This window comes from Eubalaena glacialis, chromosome 11 (assembly GCF_028564815.1).
Source record: "Eubalaena glacialis isolate mEubGla1 chromosome 11, mEubGla1.1.hap2.+ XY, whole genome shotgun sequence".
NCBI lineage: Eukaryota > Metazoa > Chordata > Mammalia > Artiodactyla > Balaenidae > Eubalaena > Eubalaena glacialis.
The window spans coordinates 39,246,318-39,271,114 of record NC_083726.1 but is presented as its reverse complement, the minus strand read 5'-3'; the positions used below and the strand labels follow the sequence as shown (position 1 = coordinate 39,271,114).

General features: G+C 35.8%; 1 protein-coding gene across 9 annotated transcripts in view; it reads left to right on the top strand.

Moving 5' to 3' along the window:
• PTPRQ (protein tyrosine phosphatase receptor type Q) overlaps nt 1-24,797 on the top strand; it is a 258,054-nt gene that overhangs the window by 105,720 nt on the left and 127,537 nt on the right. For 7 of the 9 annotated variants that reach the window (XM_061204868.1, XM_061204865.1, XM_061204866.1 and 4 more), the window contains 4 exons: nt 14-134; nt 17,876-18,036; nt 18,743-18,888; nt 22,808-22,976. In XM_061204868.1, coding sequence (XP_061060851.1) covers nt 14-134; nt 17,876-18,036; nt 18,743-18,888; nt 22,808-22,976 — 597 coding nt within the window. Of the gene's footprint in view, nt 1-13; nt 135-17,875; nt 18,037-18,742; nt 18,889-22,807; nt 22,977-24,460; nt 24,752-24,797 lie in introns of all 9 variants that reach the window. The other 2 variants (XM_061204874.1, XM_061204869.1) reach the window with 2 other exon arrangements.

Sequence of the window (24,797 nt, the reverse complement as noted above, 5' to 3'; positions counted from 1 at the left end):
CCTAACTTTTCAGCTCCTGATTCTCCCCCACAAGACTTCTCTGTAAAACAGTTGTCTGGTGTCACGGTACAGTTGTCATGGCAACCACCCCTGGAGCCAAATGGAATTATCCTCTATTACACAGTTTATGTCTGGTAAGAATTTTTTTCTTTTTTGGAAATAGTTCTGAGAACAAGTATTAATCTGTAACATAATAGGAATGCAGTTTTTAAATTTCAGATTGTGAAGGTATATTAGGAATCTGATTATTAATAGGCTAGTTAATATGCCTTTGTTAAGAAACAACTTTTTCCTATATTATGTAGAGGTCCAAGCATAGTCAGATAATGATTTTTGTAACCAAAACAAAAAAATGTGTATTATGTGCAATTACACTAAAATTCTGCTCTTCAGAGTCATGGACTGGTCAGCTTATGTGAATACAAGTGAATACAAAGGCTTTCAGTTTTACTCCAATATTCTCTATGCCACTGTCTCTTTAAGTTTCCTTGAGCAGAATAATTAAACTAAAATTTAACTAAAAGATATTTCTCCAGAAATCTATTATTTAAGGCCAATTTTCCATTGAAATGTAAGCAGTATATTTATTTTTTACTGATCACCTTTACCCTAATTGCCTATTTATGAGTCAATCATGAAAAAGATGTAATCCTATAGTGCTTCTCATCAATTAACAACATGGCTATATTGCTTCATGAAAGCTCAATAGATAAAAATGCTCACTTTGATCTAATATAAATCCTCGTAAAAGGAGTCACCACTCAGTAACATATTTCCTAGTGTATTTTAAATATTTCAACTCAGAAAATACAATTTACATAATGCTTTATAGAACATAGGCATTTCTTACTTTTGTATTCCTCACTTGGAAGGTCCATCATTGAGTAAGAGGCTATGGTGTTTTTAAAAAGTCTATTCTTCTCTTTCCTACATTAAGATTTTCTCCCCCCAATGCCTGTTTATACCCTTTGCATACTGCTCCTTAGGACATGTCCTGTATTCTTCATTGCTTGATTCCTAGTCATTTTGCTTACTCTTTGGCAAAATTGGGAGTGACATGAGGGATGTTAGTGGGAAGAGAAGCAGTGAGAAGAAGGTAACCATTCCCCTCTATTACCCTACTCATTCATTTATCGATTCAGTTTTTCATTCCTTCATTCAGTAATATTGATAGAGTATCTATGTACCTGTGAACAAGGCCCCTGCCCTCAAGGAGCTCATATTCTAAAGAGATAAGTGGATTATATACCCAGAAATTTAAAAATGAGGGGAAATAGGGGGAAAGAGGGCTACTTTTCAAAGAGTGCTTTGGAAGTCCTCTTTGAAGAAGTGGCATTGAGTTGTGGTCTGAATGCCAAGAAGGAGCTTCTTGTCAAGAGAAGATCTGCAGGAGGAGGGAACATCAACCGCATAGGCTCTGTGGGGGATACACTTGTTGTTTTGAAGACCATAGAGGAGGTCAGTGTTGCCGGAGAGAGAGACAGAGGAGAACTATCCTGGAGGGTAGGAGGCCAACAAAGGTCAGGAGCTAAGCCACCGTAAGGATTTCGTTTTCATTTCAGTTGTAATGGGACTTACTAGAGAATTTCAAGCACCTTGGATACTTTATGGAGAATGCATTGCAGGAGGCAAAAGTGTTAACAGGGTTACTAGGTAGGAGATTACTTTAGGAGTCTGGGCCGTGGATGATGCTGGGATGAAGGAAAGAAGTGGGCAGCTTTTTATAACATTTAGGAAGAAGAGTTGATAGGACTTGGTGAATGGATTGGCTGTGAAATTGAAAAAAAAAAAAGAGAAACAAATCAATGGAATCAATGATGACTTCTAGATTTTTCTTTTTCTTTCTTTTTTTTTAATGTTTATTTATTTATTTTCTTATTAGTCATCCATTTCACACACATCAGTGTATACATGTCAATCCCAATCTCCCAATTCGTCACACCACCCCCCCCCACCCCCCCACCGCTTTCCCCCCTTGGTGTCCATACGTTTGTTCTCTACATCTGTGACTCAATTTCTGCTCTGCAAACCAGATCATCTGTATCATTTTCTAGGTTCCACATATATGCGTTAATATACGATATTTGTTTTTCTCTTTCTGACTTACTTCACTCTGTATTACAGTCTCTAGATGCATCCCTGTCCCTACAAATGACCCAATTTTGTTCCTTTTTATGGCTGAGTAATATTCCATTGTATATATGTACCACACCTTCTTTATCCATTCGTCTGTCAATGGGCATTTAGGTTGCTTCCATGACCTGGCTATTGTAAATAGTGCTGCAATGAACATTGTGGTACACGACTCTGTTTGAATTATGGTTTTCTCAGGGTATATGTTCAGTAGTGGGATTGCTGGGTCATATGGTAATTCTATTTTTAGTTTTTTAAGGAACCTCCATACTGTTCTCCATAGTGGCTGTATCAATTTACATTCCCACCAACAGTGCAAGAGGGTTCCCTTTTCTCCACACCGTCTCCAGCATTTGTTGTTTGTAGCTTTTCTGATGATGCCCATTCTAACCAGTGTGAGGTGATACCTCATTGTAGTTTTGATTTGCATTTCTCTAATAATTAGTGATGTTGAGCAGCTTTTCATGTGCTTCTTGGCCATCTGTATGTCTTCCTTGGAGAAATGTCTACTTAGGTCTTCTGTCCATTTTTGGATTGGGTTGTTTGTTTTTTTAATATTGAGCTGCATGAGCTGTTTATATATTTTGGAGATTAATCCTTTGTCCGATGATTCGTTTGCAAATATTTTCTCCCATTCTGAGGGTTGTCTTTTCGTCTTGTTTATGGTTTCCTTTGCTGTGCAAAAGCTTTTAAGTTTCATTAGGTCCCATTTGTTTATTTTTGGTTTTATTTCCATTACTCTAGGAGGTGGATCAAAAAAGATCTTGCTGTGATTTATGTCAAAGAGTTCTTCCTGTGTTTTCCTCTAATAGTTTTATAGTGCCCGGTCTTACATTTAGGTCTCTAATCCATTTTGAGTTTATTTTTGTGTATGGTGTCAGGGAGTGTTCTAATTTCATTCTTTTACATGTAGCTGTCCAGTTTTCCCAGCACCACTTATTGAAGAGACTGTCTTTTCTGCATTGTATATCCTTGCCTCCTTTGTCATAGATTAGTTGACCATAGGTCGTGGGTTTATCTCTGGGCTTTCTATCCTGTTCCATTGATCTATATTTCTGTTTTTGTGCCAGTACCATATTTTCTTGATTACTGTAGCTTTGTGGTATAGTCTGAAGTCAGGGAGTCTGATTCCTCCAGCTCCGTTTTTTTCCCTCAAGACTGCTTTGGTTATTCGGGGTCTTTTGTGTCTCCATACAAATTTTAAGATTTTTTGTTCTAGTTCTGTAAAAAATGCCGTTGGTAATTTGATAGGGATTGCATTGAATCTGTAGATTGCTTTGGGTAGTATAGTCATTTTCACAATATTAATTCTTCCAATCCAAGAACATGGTATATCTGTTGGCCTCATCTTTAATTTATTTCATCAGTGTCTTATAGTTTTCTGCATACAGGTCTTTTGTCTCCCTAGGTAGGTTTATTCGTAGGTATTTTATTCTTTTTCTTGCAATAGTAAATGGGAGTGTTTCCTTAATTTCTCTTTCAGATTTTTCATCATTAGTGTATAGGAATGCAAGAGATTTCTGTGCATTAATTTTGTATCCTGCAACTTTACCAAATTCATTGATTAGCTCTAGTGGTTTTCTGGTGGCATCTTTAGGATTCTCTTTGTATAGTATCATGTCATCTGCAAACAGTGAGAGTTTTACTTCTTCTTCTCCAATTTGTATTCCTTTTATTTCTTTTTCTTCTCTGATTGCTGTGGCTAGGACTTCCAAAACTATGTTGAATAATAGTGGTGAGAGTGGACATCCTTGTCTCGTTCCTGATCTTAGAGGAAATGCTTTCAGTTTTTCACCATTGAGAATGATGTTTGCTGTGGGTTTGTCGTATATGGCCTTTATTATGTTGAAGTAGGTTCCCTCTATGCCCACTTTCTGGAGAGTTTTTATCATAAATGGATGTTGAATTTTGTCAAAAGCTTTTTCTGCATCTATTGAGATGATCATATGGTTTTTCATCTTCAATTTGTTAATATGGTATATCACATTGATTGATTTGCATATATTGAAGAATCCTTGCATCTCTGGGATAAATCCCACTTGATCATGGTGTATGATCCTTTTAATGTGCTGTTAGATTCTGTTTGCTAGTAATTTGTTGAGGATTTTTGCATCTATATTCATCAGTGATACTGGTCTCTAATTTTCTTTTTTTGTAGTATCTTTGTCTGGTTTTGGTATCAGGGTGATGGTGGCCTCATAGAATGAGTTTGGGAGTGTTCCTTCCTCTGCAATTTTTTGGAAGAGTTTGAGAAGGATGGGTGTTAGCTCTTCTCTGAATGTTTGATAGAATTCACCTGTGAAGCCATCTGGTCCTGGGCTTTTGTTTGTTGGAAGATTTTTAATCACAGTTTCAATTTCATTACTTTTGATTGGTCTGTTCATATTTTCTATTTCTTCCTGGTTCAGTCTTGGAAGGTTATACCTTTCTACGAATTTGTCCATGTCTTCCAGGTTGTCCATTTTATTGGCATAGAGTTGCTTGTAGTAGTCTCTTAGGATGCTTTGTATTTCTGTGGTGTCTGTTTTAACTTCTCCTTTTTCATTTCTAATTTTATTGATTTGAGTCCTCTCCCTCTTTTTCTTGATGAGTCTGGCTAATGGTTTATCAATTTTGTTTACCTTCTCAAAGAACCAGCTTTTAGTTTTATTGATCTTTGCTATTGTTTTCTTTGTTTCTATTCCATTTGTTTCTGCTCTGATCTTTATGATTTCTTTCCTTCTGCTAACTTTGGGTTTTGTTTGTTCTTCTTTCTCTAGTTCCTTTAGGTGTAAAGTTAGATTGTTTATTTGAGATGTTTCTTGTTTCTTGAGGTAGGCTTTATAGCTATAAACTTCCCTCTTAGAACTGCTTTTGCTGCATCCCATAGGTTTTGGATCATCGTGTTTTCATTGTCATTTGTCTCTAGGTATTTTTTGATTTCCTCTTTGATTTCTTCAGTGATCTCTTGGTTATTTAGTAACGTATTATTTAGCCTCCATGTGTTTGTGTTTTTTATGTATTTTTCCCTGTAATTCATTTCTAATCTCATAGCGTTGTGGTCAGAAAAGATGCTTGATATGATTTCAGTTTTCTTAAATTTACTGAGGCTTGATTTGTGACCCAAGATGGGATCTATCCTGGAGAGTGTTCTGTGTGCACTTGAGAAGAAAGTGTAATCTGCTGTTTTTGGATGGAATGTCCTATAAATATCAATTAAATCTATCTGGTCTATTGTGTCATTTAAAGCTTGTGTTTCCTTATTAATTTTCTGTTTGGATGATCTGTCCATTGGTGTAAGTGAGGTGTTAAAGTCCCCCACTATTATTGTGTTACTGTCGATTTCCTCTTTTAGAGCTGTTAGCAGTTGCCTTATGTATTGAGGTGCTCCTATGTTGGGTGCATATATATTTATAATTGTTATATCTTCTTCTTGGATTGATCCCTTGATCATTATGTAGTGTCCTTCCTTGTCTCTTGTAACATTCTTTATTTTAAAGTCTGTTTTATCTGATATGAGTATTGCTACTCCAGCTTTCTTTTGATTTCCATTTGCATGGAATATCTTTTTCCATCCCCTCACTTTCAGTCTCTATGTGTCCCTAAGTCTGAAGTGGGTCTCTTGTAGACAGCATATATATGGGTCTTGTTTTTGTATCCATTCAGCGAGCCTGTGTCTTTTGGTTGAAGCATTTAATCCATTCACGTTTAAGGTAATTATCGACATGTATGTTCCTAATACCATTTTCTTAATTTTGGGGGGGTTTGTTTCTGTAGGTCCTTTTCTTCTCTTGTGTTTCCCACCTAGAGAAGTTCCTTTAGCATTTGTTGTAGAGCTGGTTTGGTGGTGCTGAATTCTCTTAGCTTTTGCTTGTCTGTAAAGCTTTTGATTTCTCCATCAAATCTGAATGAGATCCTTGCTGGGTAGAGTAATCTTGGTTGTAGGTTCTTCCTTTCATCACTTTGAGTATATCATGCCACTCCCTTCTGGCTTGTAGAGTTTCTGCTGAGAAATCATCTGTTAACCTTATGGGAGTTCCCTTGTATGTTATTTGTCGTTTTTCCCTTGCTGCTTTCAATAATTTTTCTTTGTCTTTAATCTTTGCCAATTTGATTACTATGTGTCTCGGCGTGTTTCTCCTTGGGTTTATCCTGTATGGGACTCTCTGCACTTCTTGGACTTGGGTGGCTGTTTCCTTTCATATTAGGGCAGTTTTCGACTATAATCTCTTCAAATATTTTTTCGGGTCCTTTCTCTCTCTCTTCTCCTTCTGGGACCCCTATAATGTGAATGTTGTTGTGTTTAATGTTGTCCCAGAGGTCTCTTAGGCTGTCTTCATTTCTTTTCATCCTTTTTTCTTTATTCTGTTCCACAGCAGTGAATTCCACCATTCTGTCTTCCAGGTCACTTATCTGTTCTTCTGCTTCAGTTATTCTGCTATTGATTCCTTCTAGCGTAGTTTTCATTTCAGTTATTGTATTGTTCATCTCTGTTTGTTTGTTCTTTAATTCTTCTAGGTCTTTGTTAAACATTTCTTGCATCTTCTTGATCTTTGCCTCCATTCTTTTTCCGAGGTCCTGGATCATCTTCACTATCATTATTCTGAATTCTTTTTCTGGAAGGTTGCCTATCTCCACTTCATTTAGTTGTTTTTCTGGGGTTTTATCTTGTTCCTTCATCTGGTACATAGCCCTCTGCCTTTTCATCTTGTCTATCTTTCTGTGAATGTGGTTTTTGTTCCACAGGCTGTAGGATTGTAGTTCTTCTTGCTTCTGCTGTTTGCCCTCTGGTGGATGAGGCTATCTAAGAGGCTTGTGGATGTTTCCTGATGGGAGGGACTGGTGGTGGGTAGAGCTGACTGTTTCTCTGGTGGACAGAGCTCAGTAAAAGTTTAATCCGCTTGTCTGCTGATGGGTGGGGCTGGGTTCCCTCCCTGTTGGTTGTTTGACCTGAGGCGACCCAACAGTGGAGCCTACCTGGGCTCTTTGGTGGGGCTAATGGCGGACTCTGGGAGGGCTCACGCCAAGGAGTACTTCCCAGAACTTCTGCTGCCAGTGTCCTTGTCCCTTGGTGAGCCACAGCTGCCCCCTGCCTCTGCAGGAGACCCTCCAACACTAGCAGGTATGTCTGGTTCAGTCTCCTATGGGGTCACTGCTCCTTCCCCTGGGTCCTGATGCTCACACTACTTTGTGTGTACCCTCCAAGAGTGGAGTCTCTGTTTTCCCCAGTTCTGCCGAAGTCCTGCAATCAAATCCCGCTAGCCTTCAAAGTCTGATTCTCTAGGAATTCCTCCTCCCGTTGCCAGGTCCCCAGGTTGGGAAGCCTGACGTGTGGCTCAGAACCTTCACCCCACTGGGTGGACTTCTGTGGTATAAGTGTTCTCCAGTTTGTGAGTCACCCACCCAGCAGTTATGGGATTTGATTTTATTGTGATAGCGCCCCTCCTACCGTCTCATTGCGGCTTCTCCTTTGTCTTTGCATGTGGGGTATCTTTTTTGGTGAGTTCCAGTGTCTTCCTGTTGATGATTGTTCAGCAGTTAGTTGTGATTCCGATGTTCTCAAAAGAGGGAGTGAGAGCAAGGGGGAGTGAGCACACGTCCTTCTACTCCACCATTTTGAACCAATCTTGACTTCTAGATTTTTGAATCAAAGGGTGATAACTCTGAGATTTTTGACACCATTTTGCTAAGTTAGAAATAAAATTGAAAGTGAAAAAAATTAATGAAAATGAGAATCAAGACTTTTCTGGCTGGGGTTCCAGCCCTACACTTGTGAGAACAATGTCATTACTCTGTACGCAGTTATCGCACAACGATCATGCTGTGTGGGTTCAACTCCCCAATAGTGCGTTTTCTCTCCTTTGATATCCCTTTTCTGTCTCTCTTTCTAAGATGGATTATAGATACAGGGGAAGCTCACTGAAAGTAGGATGAGGGGATCTCAAGTCTGGGATATGGTAGCTCTTCTCACCTGGCTTTTGGGAATCATCCTGGGACCCATCTCCCATCATAGCTTCTAGTTTCAAGGTTTTTATTTTCTGTTTTAGCCTTGATCCAACCTCAGAGCCCTGGCTCTCTCAGCATGTCTTTCTCAACCCTCAGGTAGCTAGATGCTCTTGGTCGTTTTCTCTGAACCAATCTGTAGTGTGCAGGACTGGGAAGGTGACTTCCACACTGTTCCCTAGCTCTGGATGGTCTGCTAGAAGAGCCCTTAGATCTTACAGGGACATAAGTAATTACTGGACATAATTACTTACTAGACATAAGTAATGCCACATGGAAGACAGAGATTTTCTAAGAGGTTTGCCATTTTCCTTTCCATCCTGAGAAGAAGGAGCTCTACGCTGGTATTTCCTTCACACACCTATTTGTTTTCACCACACTACCCTCAGCTTAAGATCCCAGGACACTCCTGTCTGAAGGCTCTGTCCTGTTCTTTCTCTCATCTTTTCTTAGTGGAGCAAAACTTTTTCTTTTTCTTGACTGTTGAAAGCTTTCTTTTTGCATATACTTCTTCCTTTCTATACCATGACATTATAAAACTTTACGGTCTAAAATCATGCAGGATTGACTCTCGATGTGGAAAGAGAATGTAAAAAAGTTTTTCCTCAGTAGAACTTGGCTTTATCTTACACACACACACACACCCCCCCACACACATAGGGAGGGAGAGGGCGAGAGAAGAGAGAGAGAGAGAGACAGAGAGAGATTGAGATCCTACCTGCTTCAACATCTGGTTTGTTAATTGCTGTATCTGGAACAGAAAACTACCTGGCTCATAATTGAAGCTAGATATTTGTTGAATAGATGAATGAATGAAGAATATATTTTAAGAGTTAAAAACTTAATATAGACTTACTAGCTTTTCATTTCTGGCATAAGAGTAGTGATGCTTTTCCAGACAATGAATACCTTCAATTGAATAGAATTAGGTCTTATAAAGAAAAAACAAAAAAGGAAAAACACCTTAACATGTTCAAGAATATTATCTATAATAGACTGAAATATATAAATGGTAATGGAGTATATACAGAGATATTTTTAAATTTCTAGCATCTTCTTCCCTAAGATACCTGTTGGAACCACTGTAGTTAAAGGGATAGTCATAATCCTAGGTTCTTTCGTATCACTGTCACTAATTACTAATGCTTTTTTTTGAACTCTTGCCGTATCAGTTTTACTGGAGAGAATAGGAGGCATGTATCACCATATAATGGACATGCATTCTGAGTCAGAGAGACATAGGTTTGAGTCATGGCACTGCCACTAAATTATCTGTGTTGTTCTCTTAAAATACTGTATAAGTGGTGGCTATCTTTATTAGCAGAGTTCCTGTTTCAGGGGTCCATATTTCTCTCACAGTTCTCAATTTCCATTATTTTAGTTCTTTCAATAACTACCAACTTCTTTTAAAAACAACATCTTTGGATATTTGCTGTTTTCAGTATGTCTGCAAATTACAGGTTACCTGTTATATTTGTTATACTGGTGACTCTTCCCTTTGTCATGAGTATTTCTTTACAAAATAACTCATGAGGGTTACTGTGCAATCATTTTATAACCACTGCTGTGTGAATCACATTTGATTTGTAGATGGCGTGTTCAGAAATCTTCTTTAACCCATTGCATTTTATATAAATTTATTTATTTATTTATTTTTGGCTGTGTTGGGTCTTCGTTGCTGCTTGCAAGCTTTCTCTAGTTGCTGTGAGTGGGGCTACTCTTTATTGCGGTGTGCGGGCTTCTCATTGCAGTGGCTTCTCTTGTTGCGGAGCACGGGCTCTAGGCGCGCAGGCTTCAGTAGTTGCGGCGTGTGGGCTCAGTAGTTGTGGCTCGCGGGCTCCAGAGCACAGGCTCAGTAGTTGTGGCGCACGGGCTTAGTTGCTCCGTGGCATGTGGGATCTTCCCGGACCGGGGCTCAAACCTGTGTCCCCTGCATTGGCAGGCGGATTCTTAACCACTGTGCCACCGGGGAAGTCCTGACCCATTGCATTTTAAAATAATGTTTTCTTTTAAAGTTTGCTTTGTGAAATAACTTTTGTCATCTAAGTAGCACTTTTTCCTCAGTAATACTGGTAAATTATGTTTATATGGTTTCAAATGAGAAGCAATCCTTTCATTCCTAGGGCAACACCATTAAATAAATGAATTTCTACTAGAGCCCTCTAAGCTTATTCTTTTAATACAGTTTGGATTGAGGTGTGGTATTCTATTAAACTGATTATACAACTTATTTATTTATTTTATAGTTGAATTCAACTTGGATTTGTTTAGCAATTTATAATGTCAGTAAAATTTAACAGTAGTTTTCTTCCTTGTTTATAAAACTTTTAAGTAAATGGCCCATAAGATGTAGCTAAAAGACTGTGGAATGAAAGTGATGCTGAAAATTCTAGCTTATATACAAACCTTGGCTTTTAAACGTTTCTTGGTCTTCTTAGTAGTTGTCATGAGAAGTAACTTTGAATCAGTCAGTCTGACAAATGTTTATTAAACTCTGTGGGGAAATAAAAAATATATAGAACCTTAAAATGATTGTAGACTAATTAGAGATAAAATATGCCCATGTGAGATAATTTAAAAATACTTGCTGAGCAATATATTAGGAAGTCAAAACAGTTTTACTGCAGCATTTTATTAAATGTCACCGGTCAAATGATTTCCCCTGTAGCATAAAAGCTTACCTTTGGAAATGGCTTTCATTATGCTAAAAAGATATGCTTAGTCCTATTTCTTCCACTTTTCTAAAAGATTTTCACTCTGTTAAAACTACCTAATGGTTTGAACATATGATATAGATCAATAATCAGAATGGGAAGGGGGCTATTTCAAATTTCCTGAGTTTACCTCCCATTTGGAATGAAGTTGGTAAAGGCAGATTGATAAGTCAGGAGAACATCTCTGTGGGAACAGTATATGAAGGCTTGGAGGCAGCATGAATGAACTGTGTCAAGAAGTTGATAAGTAACATTGTAGACATGAAATAGTGGGGCAGGATTAGGATGGTGGGAGATACAAACACAGGTGGATGGAGTGGTTGAGTGTAAGGGTGCTTTTGATCATTTAACCTGAGGTTTCTAGTGGGATATTAAGAACTCTGTCTCAGCTCTGTTTTTGCTAATCATTTTCATGAATGACTTGGATGAAGGTTGGGTACTGAGGCGACAAGCAGGCTATTGGTAGGCCACCCATGCTTTGCTGGACGAGCAAACTGTTAATAAATTCTGAATAGAATTCTGTCAGTATAGTGAGTAGATATCTAGTGAAACTTCAACTTCCTTTGTTTCTTACAAAAATCAGAATTCTTTTGCCATATTCCCCATGAAAATAAATCAGCAGGAATTAAATAGAGGTGGTCTTTAGGTGGAGCATTTGCTTTGCAGTTTACCTCAGTTCCCACCACGCTCTGTTTTAAATTCAATCATTTTAGTCATTTACTTTGCCTTTGTGGATCTTGAGTTTTTATACCTTCAATTTCAGGGGTCTTCTCATCCCATTTGTGAAATGTACAAAGCTAGGAAGGATGGTGATTGGGGAACAAAACATCTTGGAGAGCTAAAGAAAAGGACTCAAGAGGGATAGTGGAGTAGTTAACATTTTGGGACAAATGCTGTGTTTGGTTTCTTACCTGTTTTCTTACTTGTTTTTTATGACAAAACCTTAAAGTGAAGAATATTATCACCATTTTATAGTTGTGGAAATTAAGTCTTGATGAGGTTAAGGAGTTGATTAAGGTTACAGAACTAGAAGATGACAGAGCTAGGATCATAACCAGATCTGTATTACTCTCAAATCATGCTTTCCCCAAATCACTAGGAATAAGTGTTATAATTGCCCTTTGTTCTAAAAACTCAACAGTATGCTTATAGGATTGGGGAAGTCTTAGTTTGATAACAGTATTTGTGATTAAAGACTAATGGAGTTATAATAAACTAAGCTTAGTGCGTCAACTCATATGGCATATTTCTACCAAAAGAAAATCACTGGCTTGATATTGGTCTGCATTAGTTCATGGACTTTATCCCTTATGAGAGCATGATCATACTGTTTTATGTGTAAACCAGTTGAATTACTGGTCCTCACAGTTTCAATGGTAAATGGACAAAGCAAGCTTGTTCAGCAAGGAGTGATGATGTTGGTGGAAATACTCAGGATCAAGGCATATGAGAAACTATTAAATAATGGAAATAGGTGTTAGTCAAGATTCTTTTAGTTTTGAATGATTGCACCCAACCTAAATTGGCTTAAGCAAAATAATGACATATTTAGCTGAAAAGTCCAGGGGTATACTAACCGGATACAGGAACTCAAATAATTTCATCAAGTGTGGTTAACAGCAAGAAGCTTGGTGTGGGCAACAGCAAGATGGCCCTGTGTCTTGAGTATAATGGCACAGGAGAAAAATGGAAGAGATGAAACTGGAGGGGTGGGCAGGCCAGATACATGGAGACTTGAGGCTTGAATAAGGATCTCTCTCACTGTCTCTCTCTCTCTCTCTCTGTCTCTCTAGAGAGAGAGAAGAATGAATCTCAGTATTGAATGGGATTTTTAAATTTTATTTTCATCACTCACCCAAAGATTACAGCCAGGAGAAAACATTCAAAGGACTTTCCATTACTCTTGGAATAAAATCCAAATGCTTTATTTTGGCCTGAGGGATTGTGTCTGTCCTCAGGGGATGAAATCTTTCTCCTCCAGCTTAAGTACAGTCCCTCCTCCTGTCTTCTGGACCCTAATTCCTATGTTGGCTTCAAGAGGATGGTTTATAAGTGTATAAGTGAGCTTCAACCTCATTCTCCATAGTGGCTTTCTCCTCTAATCTTATAAATGTGTCTTTTCTGCTAAATGCAAACAAGCAAAACAAAGTCAAACCAAATCAAATGAAATCAACCAGCCAACCAAATGATGACAACAGGAATAAGAGTAACAATAAATGAATACCCTACTTCGACTCAGACTTTCTCTGAGATTCTAGTAAAGCTTTAGGATCATAGAATATGCAGCTATTTATGCTAGTTTGGGGTTCTTTGATACGTAATTATTAACCTACTGATTCAATCCATCTATGAAGAGTAAATATTCTAGAGTAATTGCAACATAGAAAACCAGTGTCATTGGAGTGGGAAAATTAGTGAAGTTGCTGGTTCATGTGAGAGAGAAAATGATTTGATAGAGTCAAGTAAATGCATGTTGAAATTCTTTATTTTGGGGAGTGGTATTTAGTGAGTGAAAGGATTAGTGTAGAATATTTAGATACTAGCAGATTAAACTTTTTAAAATAAATTCATAGGAATGTACAGGAATGGGTGTATCATCAGGCTAGATTGCCCACATAGAACAAAATATCAAATGATGAATATTAGAATTGAGACCATGACCTTTCAAAGAGTCTCATACCTTGTCTAGGAAACCATTCATGTTCACAGTTAGGGAAATGGGGAATTTTAAGTCTTTCCATATGGTTTTGATATTCATGGTTCCTCTTAGGCAGTTGTTGCTTAGCATAGTCTTGATGTGATAAGAAATGAGCAAAGGAATTGATAAAGCAGAGCAAAGAAACTGCTCTTAAGCTCTAGAATTTCCTTTATGCCCTAGATGTCAAAATGTGGTCTGTCTTTTGAAAAGAAGTATAAATTAACTAGGAAAGAACTTCATCTTAAAGACTCCATTAATTTCATCCCAATATGTTTTCTTGATGTTACCAATGAGTGTAGACAAACAGAAAAACTCCATCTTATATTTATTCAGAATAATTTCAAAGTCATTCAAATTCTTTTGATTTCTCAAATTCAAAAAGGCTTTAAAAATGTTCTAATGAGTTTATAAGTTAAATCAGTAAAATGATAGCACTGAAGACTCCCCGAGTTTTTTTTTTCCTCAGTTTGAAAATCTGCACTGTGTGGGAGGTTTGGCTGATTTTCTAAGTTATCTACTTTATAGGTTAAGTATTGTGTGACATTTATGGTCCTTCCATTTCCACACAGTTTATGACTTTGGATATGTAAGAGTTAGACCTGCTCTGTCAGGTGGGCCTTCTCTCTTCCTCTTCCCTCCTCAACTCCCTATTCTACTCTCAAACCTCAAAAACTTGCTTTCTAGTGAACAGTTTCCTGCATCTCTGGGGGCTGTGCTTTATTCTCCTTTTCTACTCTTTGGTCACAATTAATTTCCTCACTCATCCTTTCTCTTTTTCTTTGCTTTTAGCCACTAGGGGAAAAATTACTGTCCTTAAGGGGATCACACTGTTATTAATGAATTGTTTTATAATTATTTACTGCTTTGTCTCTCTATTTTGAGGGTAAGGCCTGTCTCTTACTCACTTAATAATTCCTGACATAGAATAGGTGCTCAAAGAATTTTGCTGAATTTTGTTGAATATTGATTGTATACATATCATTACTAAATACAGAAGGAGTGGGGAAGGTATCTATCTTTCTCAATTTGGAGCACTATCTAAAAGAACAATGCCTCCTTAACTCCCCGACATATACTGTATTCCATTTAAAAGACTAAAATAAAGTATATAAAAGAAAATGTATGAATAAGTTATTCCAAAAATTGGACTGCAAATGACCAATAAGAAGAGAATCTGTTTTACTCATGGTCAGAGATGTGCAAATTAAATAAATGTTTCTGGTCAATTAAATTTGCAGAAATTAAGAAAATTAATATCCAGACAGGTGGTGAAAGTTTGCACACTTGCTGTGACTCCAGATAATGACTTATTAATTATCATTAAAATAAAAATTTTATAAAACCATTTGACTCAGTCACACTATTGGGAATTTAACCTGCAGAAATAAAAGTATTGTTATGGAAAGATATTTGAGTAAGAATGATTACTGCGGGGCTTCCCTGGTGGCGCAGTGGTTGAGAATCTGCCTGCCAATGCAGGGAACACGGGTTCGAGGCCTGGTCTGGGAAGATCCCACATGCCGCGGAGCAGCTGGGCCCGTGAGCCACAATTACTGAGCCTGCGTGTCTGGAGCCTGTGCTCCGCAACAAGAGAGGCCGCGATAGTGAGAGGCTCGCGCACAGCGATGAAGAGTGGCCCCCGCTCACCGCAACTAGAGAAAGCCCTCGCACAGAAACGAAGACCCAACACAGCAATAAATAAATAAATAAATAAACAAACAAATAAATAAATAGGATGTGCTGTATAACACAGAGAAAATAGCCAATATTTAAGAAAAAAAAAGAATGATTACTGCATCACTGATAGTAATAAGAAAAAAAAGGAGAGAAACAACCTAAATGTTAATTTATAGAGGGAAGGCTGAAGAAATATGCTATATCCAAATTAGGCAACTAAAAAAATAATGGTATAGATTATTGTTATTAACATGAGAAAAATCAAGATATAGAACATATACTTTTATAAATGGAAATAAAACACTGTAGTGGAACACATCATAATCCTATCATAATATTTTTAAACTAATAAGAACAAAACAGACATTTTTAAACTAAACCAGCTAAAACCAGGAGTAATAGCTGATTACAGCAGCGTCACAGCTGGGTTTCTCATGCATGGGAGAAACTGTAGGATTGCTCATGAGATGGCTCTTCAGAGAGCAGAGAGCTCAGGCCTCAGCCCAGAGGTTTCTGTGTGTTTCCGCCAATCTGGCAGCAGCATAAGAGCAAGGAGGGTGGAGTCAGGTCCTTGGGAACAGCATCACTTGTCTTTCCTTTTCCTACTTCTGGGTTCTCAGTTTTATGGCAGACCATCTCTTATGTACCCAAGATACATTCTGAACTTGTACCAGAATTTGAAGCTTCAATTGAAGTTTATCTGTGCTCAGATATTTTTCTACCATAGTTATTAAAATATCAGCCACAACTCTAAACTACAAACGCCAAACAGACAAGACATATCAGTATTTGAAAAATTTTTGTTAGCACTGTTTTGTCCCTGGAGATAAACTGGAGTAGATGTGGAGTAGATGTGCTGAGGTGGACTACTGAATTTGTTATTCAGATAATTTATAAAGACTATCTTCTTTTTACTGAAATATCCAGATATTTAAGACAAAATTTATGTTTGACCTGCATTTTCCAGGTAATTGCCTTGATTCTGTGTTATCTATGGAACATAATTGGGGTTTTTCTTATTGTAGGCAGATCCTTATCTGCACTATTTTGCTGTGAAGATCAGGGTAAGAAAGTAGTCATGCAAGGCAGCAGATATTATTAAAAATATGCTTGAAAAGAAAGTTTTGAAACAGATATAATGCAATTAGGTTGCTTTAGCTAATTTCATAGCTTTAGAGATCTGAATTGGACTAGCTATACTGTAGTGTTCTAATGACCTGTGACCAATGACAGGAGTATGCAGTTGGGTAAAGTTTCTATGACAGGGCATCTTTCTCAGACTAATAGCCTAATTGCCACAGCATTAAGAGTTTTAAAAGGTTCTCTCCTATAGTCTCAGCGAAGTCAAAGAGAGAACTCAGTTCTCCCTATGGCTTCTAAAAAAGGATGTCTGATGAAACTCTTTCAAATTACTGAATAGCCTGGCTAATCCTGCCTGTCTCTAATCTCATACTCTGAATCCATATTTCTCACTATGGTAAGCTTTCCAGCTATTTTTCAGATAACCATGCTTATATTTGGAGTGAATTGATGCTTTTGTAATTGTAAAACCATGGCTGAAATGTATCTTTGTGGATATCCTTAATTCACTTAAAATCTGTTATTCCCCTTAATGATTCAAGGGTTCAAATATTTCAGTGGTAAAGAAAATGCATTTTATGTTCAGAGGGAATATCCATTTACCTCTTGGAGGCCTTGTGCTTCTAAAGAAGAAAAAAATGAGATTACATGAGATACGTATCTTTTCTGTGATATTAATCGTATTTTCTTATCTAAATTCTTTAATAATTAATTTTATTGCTCTTAAAAATCAAAATTTCTTTTTAAAATGCATAGTTTTCAGTACCATTGTATACATATTCCTTCTTTAGATTCTAATCTGTACCCAATTCTATGGAAACTGAATTAACATGACTGAAATTAATTGTAGTGCTGTATTACTTAGCAACAGAATGCTCTTTAGACATTTTCCCCCTCTCCTGGCATTTTGGTACTTACTTGGAGAGTTTAAGTCAATATTTACTTTCTTTTCTGAAGTGATATTTTAGACACATTTAAGATTTTAATTGAGTGAGAGATGTGAGCTCTACTTTTTGCTTTCCTGTTATGTTATGCATACATTATTTTAAATCTTGTTTCTAATTACATAAATAAAGGATAAACCATACTCATTATTTTAGATATTACTATTCAGGTATTTATCATTTGAAATTGATTTGAATTGGTCTGAAGTAAATGTTACTTTTGTACAATATATGTAAAATGTGTTTGATAAATATATGGTATAAATTAGATTTTGCCAACACTTCAAAAGAACACATATTTGAACAACTAAAACATTGGTATGGAAAAGAATGCTGTAATTACTTTGAACACACAGAATTCCTAGAGAGCCATTAAAATCAGTCCAAGCAAACTCTTAATATGAACATCCTATTAACACTTGATTGAATTACTGAATATACTTGAAAACAAAAGAATTTACTCACTGAATTATTCTGAAATTCGTTCTTTTCAGCATTTCTGGATAAGTAGCATCTTTATCCCATTAATCCGGATTAATATCTGTGCATAAATGTTGCTTATTTTTAATGTACTTGTACTCAGAATGTATCTGTAACGTTTAATTTAAAGGTCAGTTGTGCAGATAATCCTTTTTTTTTCCTCTTAGGGATATATCATCATTAAAGAACATTAATGTAACTGAAACATCATTAGAGTTTTCAGATTTGGACTATAATGTTGAATATAGTGCTTATGTAACAGCTAGCACCCGATTTGGTGATGGGAAAACGAGAAGCAGTATCATTAACTTTCGAACACCCGAAGGAGGTGAGTTCTTATGGATGTAGGCCAAGTAAAAGAATATCCTACTCAGAAAAAAAATGTGTTAAATATAAATATGTCTTATTAAACCTAGTATCTGCCACGGTTACATGCAAAATTGTTTTTCAGTCACTCTCTAGCTCTGTGATGTTGGGAAAGTTAGTTAATCTCTCTGTGCCTCAATTTCCCATCTGTATTATGGAAATGATATGTTACCTACCTCACAGGGTCCTTATGAGGATTAAATGAATTTATATTTGTAAATGCACTCAGCACAGAACTCAACACTTAGAAAGCATTTAGTGCATTTTTAAATGAAACAAAGTAAAACGCATGAAGTCAGCTCTCTGCCTTTGTCCTCTATTATTCAATTTCAAAATTGCAAGTTAAATTAGAATTTCATGTTATGCATTCTATATCGGAAACTTGTCATAATGTTGTTTTCAAATCTAGGGCAGTAGACATGTTTTAGAACTGGGATAGTGTTTTATGAGTAAGAAATCCCTCTGTCTCTGCTTAGATATTGCTATGGTAGAGTGTTACGGGGATGGCCCAATGAGCCTTATGGATTTCATTTCTGATTTCTAATTAGATGTTATTCTTAGTTTTTAAACAATTATCATAACTAATCAAAGGCAGGTAACATTTAGAACATTTCACACATTTTTTAGAGACACAAGTACAGTTTTTTGTTCGATCATTTGTTTTCTAGCACCAAGTGATCCTCCCAAAGATGTTCATTATGCAAACCTCAGTTCTTCATCAGTACTTCTTTTTTGGACGCCTCCTTCGAAACCTAATGGGATTATACAATATTATTCTGTTTATTATAGAAATACTTCAGGTACTTTTGTGCAGGTAAGACCTGAGTTTTCTCCTGCTTCTTTACTTACATCCTTCAGCTCTGTTGATAAAGACTTGGCATGGTAGAAAAAGTTGCTTATCTTACATTTAGAATTTTGTGTAGACATTTTATAGAACTGCCATTGACATAGAAAAATGTGGTGGAGAAATAAATACATTTTAAACTGTCTATGCATGCACACATATACTCAAACACACACGTTTCTCTATCAGCTTCAAATGTGTTACCAACAATGAAGCTGCCACCTTTTAAAAATTCTGTATATAAATATGGCCCTGAGTGCCTCTTCTCCAAGAAGTGTTCACTAGAGAGTTAATGGTTTCATTTACCCTCAATTATTTCTCAGCTAAAAAAAAATTTCTTTTTGTTTGTATATAATATAAATAGTTTTCATGTTTGGATGCGTTTGTGTGTTTTTCTTCAATTCTAAAAATGTTTTCAGTTGTTAGCAGGAGGGCTTATCATCATCATCACTTCGTATCAGATGTAATGAAACTATTAAAATGTGCTTATTTAACTTGAGGTATGCAAGGTTATAGGGTCGCACACTTTGCAGATGGACACTTTCTGAGATATGAACAATAACAGTTATAAAAATAGCTAAAGTGCATTTCTTTTAGAGAAATAGTTTTTAATTTTTCAGCCAAATTCCTTTATTTCTCCAAACTATTTCACAGAACTCTAGTAGATGAAAAGATAAAAACTGGACTGGTTGTGATTGAATCAGGAGTGGGGAGAGCTGGAATATAACTTGGAAAACACTAATTTAGAAGAAATACTGCAATTTACAGAATATGTACCTTACTGATAGGAACTGTTGACTGCATGTTGATTATGACTCTGACCATTATTAAGTGTTTGCATCCTTTTAAGCAGAAGGAGGATAGAGATAAGTCTTATTAATTCTAAGTTGCCTAATTCCATTTGTGATTAACAGCCCAGGTGTAGCCACTAGAGTTAGTTCTTGTGAGCAGAAATCTCTGGGACTAAAGTATGACTTGCTTTAGTACAGTTTAGGCTAATGAATAAGGTCAGAGCAGAACTTTGCAAGCTGTCTTAGGCCTTACTCAGCAGTGAGTAAAAGACAGTCCAGAGGTTGGTTCTATTTTTATATTCTGCTCAAGGCCCTCTCAGAGTGGGACTGCATAAGAAAAGAGGATCTGTTTGTTTGTTTAACTCTGTACATCAAGCAATTTTTGCTGTTCCTTTTTGTTCTGCTGTATTTGGGGAAGAATGGGGATCAGTGTGCAATTTATTTATTTTTTACCACAATGTGTTTACAAATTTAATAATGTGTCATTATGTCATAGAGGCCATTCAAATTGCAGATTTTTTTCATGCATTTAACCAATATTCAGTATTCAAAATTCAGTAGTTCTGAATCTTAGCAAAGGTTTTGCCTCTGTACAGTTTACTTTATGGCTTGTCTCTGATTCAATTTTGGTTCTCTTTGTCGACATCTAGGTAATCGAGTGTAAATGTTTAACTATGATTTCAACATTATTTTATGAACCTTCTTATTCAAACCTGAGTATATAATATGATACCATTTGCAATTCATCTATCTTAGAAAATGTAATCTTTTATTAAATTATCTTAAGAGTGCTTTTAAGTGTGACAGCTGCAAGAGGGCACACAGGCTAATGATGTTAAAACATTTCTTATATTCCTTGAAGTTCATCCGTGCTTTAATTTATTTCTGAAGTTAATGTTAAATATAGCATAAAAATCTTCACTACCTAATTTTCTATTTTGGATTGGTAGAATAGAAGAAATCCTCAAAATGAAAATTATATAGCAGAATAGATGTACAGCTGTTTTCTTCCTTCTCTTTCTTCTTCCCATAGAACTTTGTAGCATATCTCATGCATGGCACATCATATTCTGCTCTCTATTCCTGGTATCTGCTACTTATCTTAGCTCCCTCATCCCATAGCAAATAACATGAAGAAAAGAGTTGTGTGTGACGCTTGTCTTTCCATCCCCTGAAGTCCTCTGGTACAGTATGATAATGTTCAATAAATGTTTTAATCATAGAACATAAAATTCTTATAACAGATCAACATTATTTTCAGTACTTAGTTATAATTTTGGAGCACTTGAGTTTGTTGTGATCTTTCCTTCTTCTGACTTTGTGGAATTTAATCTCTTTGCTACTACTTGGCAATACCTCTTGTCCCTCCTCCAATTGTGGTATATTGTGTTTTGTATAGTGTATTAACTCTTCTACATTTTAACATTTACCCACTTATGTCTCCTCAGTTTGCCTGACATAGTGTCTTTTATTAAAAAGTGTTAAATGAGTACTGGTTGATTAATCAAATTTGAGAAGTTTTTACTGAATACCTTCTGACTGTATTCATACACACAAAGAATAAACCTTAATTAGATAATTTGAGCCACAAGACATTTTTTCCAAAAATAAATAGATGAATGGAATAATCATCTGGATAATTGGTGTAACTCTAAATTTGTTACATGTCTGTGCATGTTTACTCACACTCAGCATGAATAACTTCTGGGTGATTAAAAATAATTTGTTACTTAATATTGTCATCAAGGTAGGTCATAGGTAGTCAGAATAAATTTTATAGCAAAGAAAAATCAAAAAGCTCTATTAATATTTTAAGAGAGAATTTATGTAAGCCAGTTATGCCATGTGTAAAGTAGATGTGTTGGAAGATATTAAAGTTCACATCATATTTTGTGTGAGATTAAATATGTTTTAACTTGTCTGTTCCTAAATAAGTCACCACTAAAGTAAAATAGATCTTTTCTGACACTCTCCCCCACTCCCTATACTGGGAAAGAACCACAAAAATTTGCTGAATTTAGTTTGTTGATACATTGCAGAACCACGATAACTATAAATTTTAGTCAAATTGATTATCCTATGTTACTAATTTTAATGAACTATTTACTAATTATTGGTTTTTTGTCGTGTGCCGGAGATGGTATTGTTTTATATGCTTTATATTATCTAATCCTCAAAAGCCCTCTGTGAAGTGGAAATGATTATTCCCATTTTACAGTTGGAGAAGCTTTGTGATCAGATGATTTATCCAGAGCTATTGCCAGAATTGAATGCAGGTCTTTGGACTCTAAGGGCTTTGTGCAGATTGGAATGATTCAGATTTCTCAGTATAAGTAGACATTATTATAAAATTATTCATACTTAATTCATATTTAATTACCTACATGACTTTTTAAAAAGTCTGTTTTTCCTTTATTTTAGAATTGATTTTGACTATGTGTTTTGTGTTTAAAATTTGGTCAAGGAAGGGATGATTGTAATTCCTTAATTATCAAAAAATGCCTTGGGACAAATATAACTAGAGTCAGGCAAGAGAATTTTAAAATTTCTCTTACTCAGCACATATGAGAGTGTATCCAACTGCCTTCCCATTTCTCTACATGATTGTAGAAAAAAAGAGGGTCTATGAAAGATGAATAATAACCATTTGAGTTCATAGAAAGAGGTGAACACTTTCGTAATTCCCACATTGTTAACAGGAAGAAAAAACTTAAAATTTTTATAATACTCCCAAACTTGTTTAAAAATATATAGTCGATGTTTTGAAAAATACTTGAATGTTTCATAAGGGAAACTGACACTGGTCAGCACATTGTAGCATTTCCAGTTCACCACTAGACCTTCCTCACTGCAGCTAAGCTTGGAGTTTTTGCTACTCTGTATGTTGATTTAATAAAACTGCTACCATCTATTCCTCTTTTAGTACAAACATATTTCCAGTTTAATTATTGCAATAAAAAACTTCTTTGTTTATTTTCCTCAAAAATTAACATATTAAAATACTGAGGCAACCAATCCATGAATAATAATTACTTTGAAATGCTCATGTATACTAAAAATATATTCTGAACAATTAAAACGATATGTTTATTTTTCAGAATTTTACACTCCATGAAGTAACCAATGACTTTGACAATATGACCATATCTGCAATAATAGATAAACTGGCAATATTCAGCTACTATACATTTTGGGTAACAGCAAGTACTTCAGTTGGAAATGGGAATAAAAGCAGTGACATAGTTCAAGTATACACAGATCAAGACAGTATGTAAATGAAAAACATTCATTAATGTTTAATAGGATTAATTTAAAACTTTATAATTATTTCAGAATCTTTTTCTATTTGTATGTATTGGTAATAAAATCTCTGTTTTATTTAGGCACATTTAACCAGTCATAGAAGTTTGAAAATGCATTTAATATAGCTATAAACCTATTACAGTAGTAACAGCCTTTTCTATTCCTGAAAACTGCTACCATCCATTTATAAAAATTCTGTCACTTTCATTGCTTCGAAAGATGTCACAGCCATCGGTTATTGGCATGAAAAAAACCGTTGCATATGTGGATGTATTTTCCAATACTTAATATCCATTTGCTCTAGAAATGACATTTTTTTCTCTCTAGCAACTTGTTTCCTTTTCAGTCTTTGAACCCACAAAGGATTTTATGCAGCATCTTTGTTCTTATTGTGTTTGTGACTAATATGTCCAAAATATCTTTTTTTTTTAACTCTGGAAGTTTCTCATTTGTGGCTTCTGCAGAATCCTGTTTGTGTTGAGTATTCAGAAAACTATAATGACTGAAGCTCTTGCTGTTTTTTAGGTTTCAGTTTCAAGAATACGATGATACATGGATCATTGTCTATTTCTTCTTGTGGTTGTTTCTATGGTCCATTTATTTTTAAAAGATTAGTCCTCTTACTGAGAAATGATACCTAAATTTCTGCTGAGAGTAGAATTCCATGTTTATTATTTGAAGATTATAAATTTGACAGATACTTTAAGTATGAGGAATGAATGTTCTCCCTGTTGTTGGAACAGTCTTTTAAATTGTTTACTCATTGATCAGCAGAGTAGATATGATATGTGGAAATACAAGTTTGGGGAGTCTTTAGCAAAAATGTTTAGTGCAATTTGTGGTCAGTATCATTTCAGGCATTCTTTAAATGCAGATCTCTCCCAAGATTTTCACCAACCTATAACATTTTATCAGTTATTATTATAGCACCATGAATAATAAACACTTACTGTGCACTGTTCCCAGTGAGAGGTCCTGGATGACTTCATATGTACAATAAGGATAATCTTTAGAAGAAAGAAACTAAAAATATTGTTTAGATAATATACATTATCAAAATATTTAAATATCTGAGTATACATGCACACATACATGTGTGCATACTCATAATCTCATACACATAATTTCCATCACATACTCATAATCTCATACACAGACTCATAATCTCCATCTTGTAGGAAAGAAAAGCCAAGAAAATATTGTATAAAACAGTTCTCACACATACTAAAGATGACAGGGTTTATTTTGAATGATTTTAATATAATTTTAATATACATATTTAGAAGATATTTTGTAGTAGATGATGTTACCACATGCGGATTTAAATAATGTAAGAGCAGGTGATGTAGTAGATGCCATTTCAACAATTATCCTCCGGTTTGTGAATTTACTTATATTTTATTTAGGGTGACTGATGATTTTTATATTTTGCACATTACCTGTCATAGTACCTGAAGGAGTTGTTGGAAACCTGACTTACAAGTCCATTTCGTCAACTGCAATAAATGTAAGCTGGGGCCCTCCGTCTCAACCAAACGGTCTAGTCTTCTACTATGTTTCTCTGAGCTCACAGCAAACTCCTCGCCACGTGAGACCACCTCTAGTTACATATGAGAGAAGCATGTATTTTGATAATCTGGAAAAATATACTGATTATATATTAAAAATCACTCCATCAACAGAAAAGGGATTCTCTGATACCTATACTGCCCAACTACACATCAAAACTGAAGAAGATGGTAGGCTGGACCCTTTTATTGCCTATTAAGCAGATTGTTGGTGTTC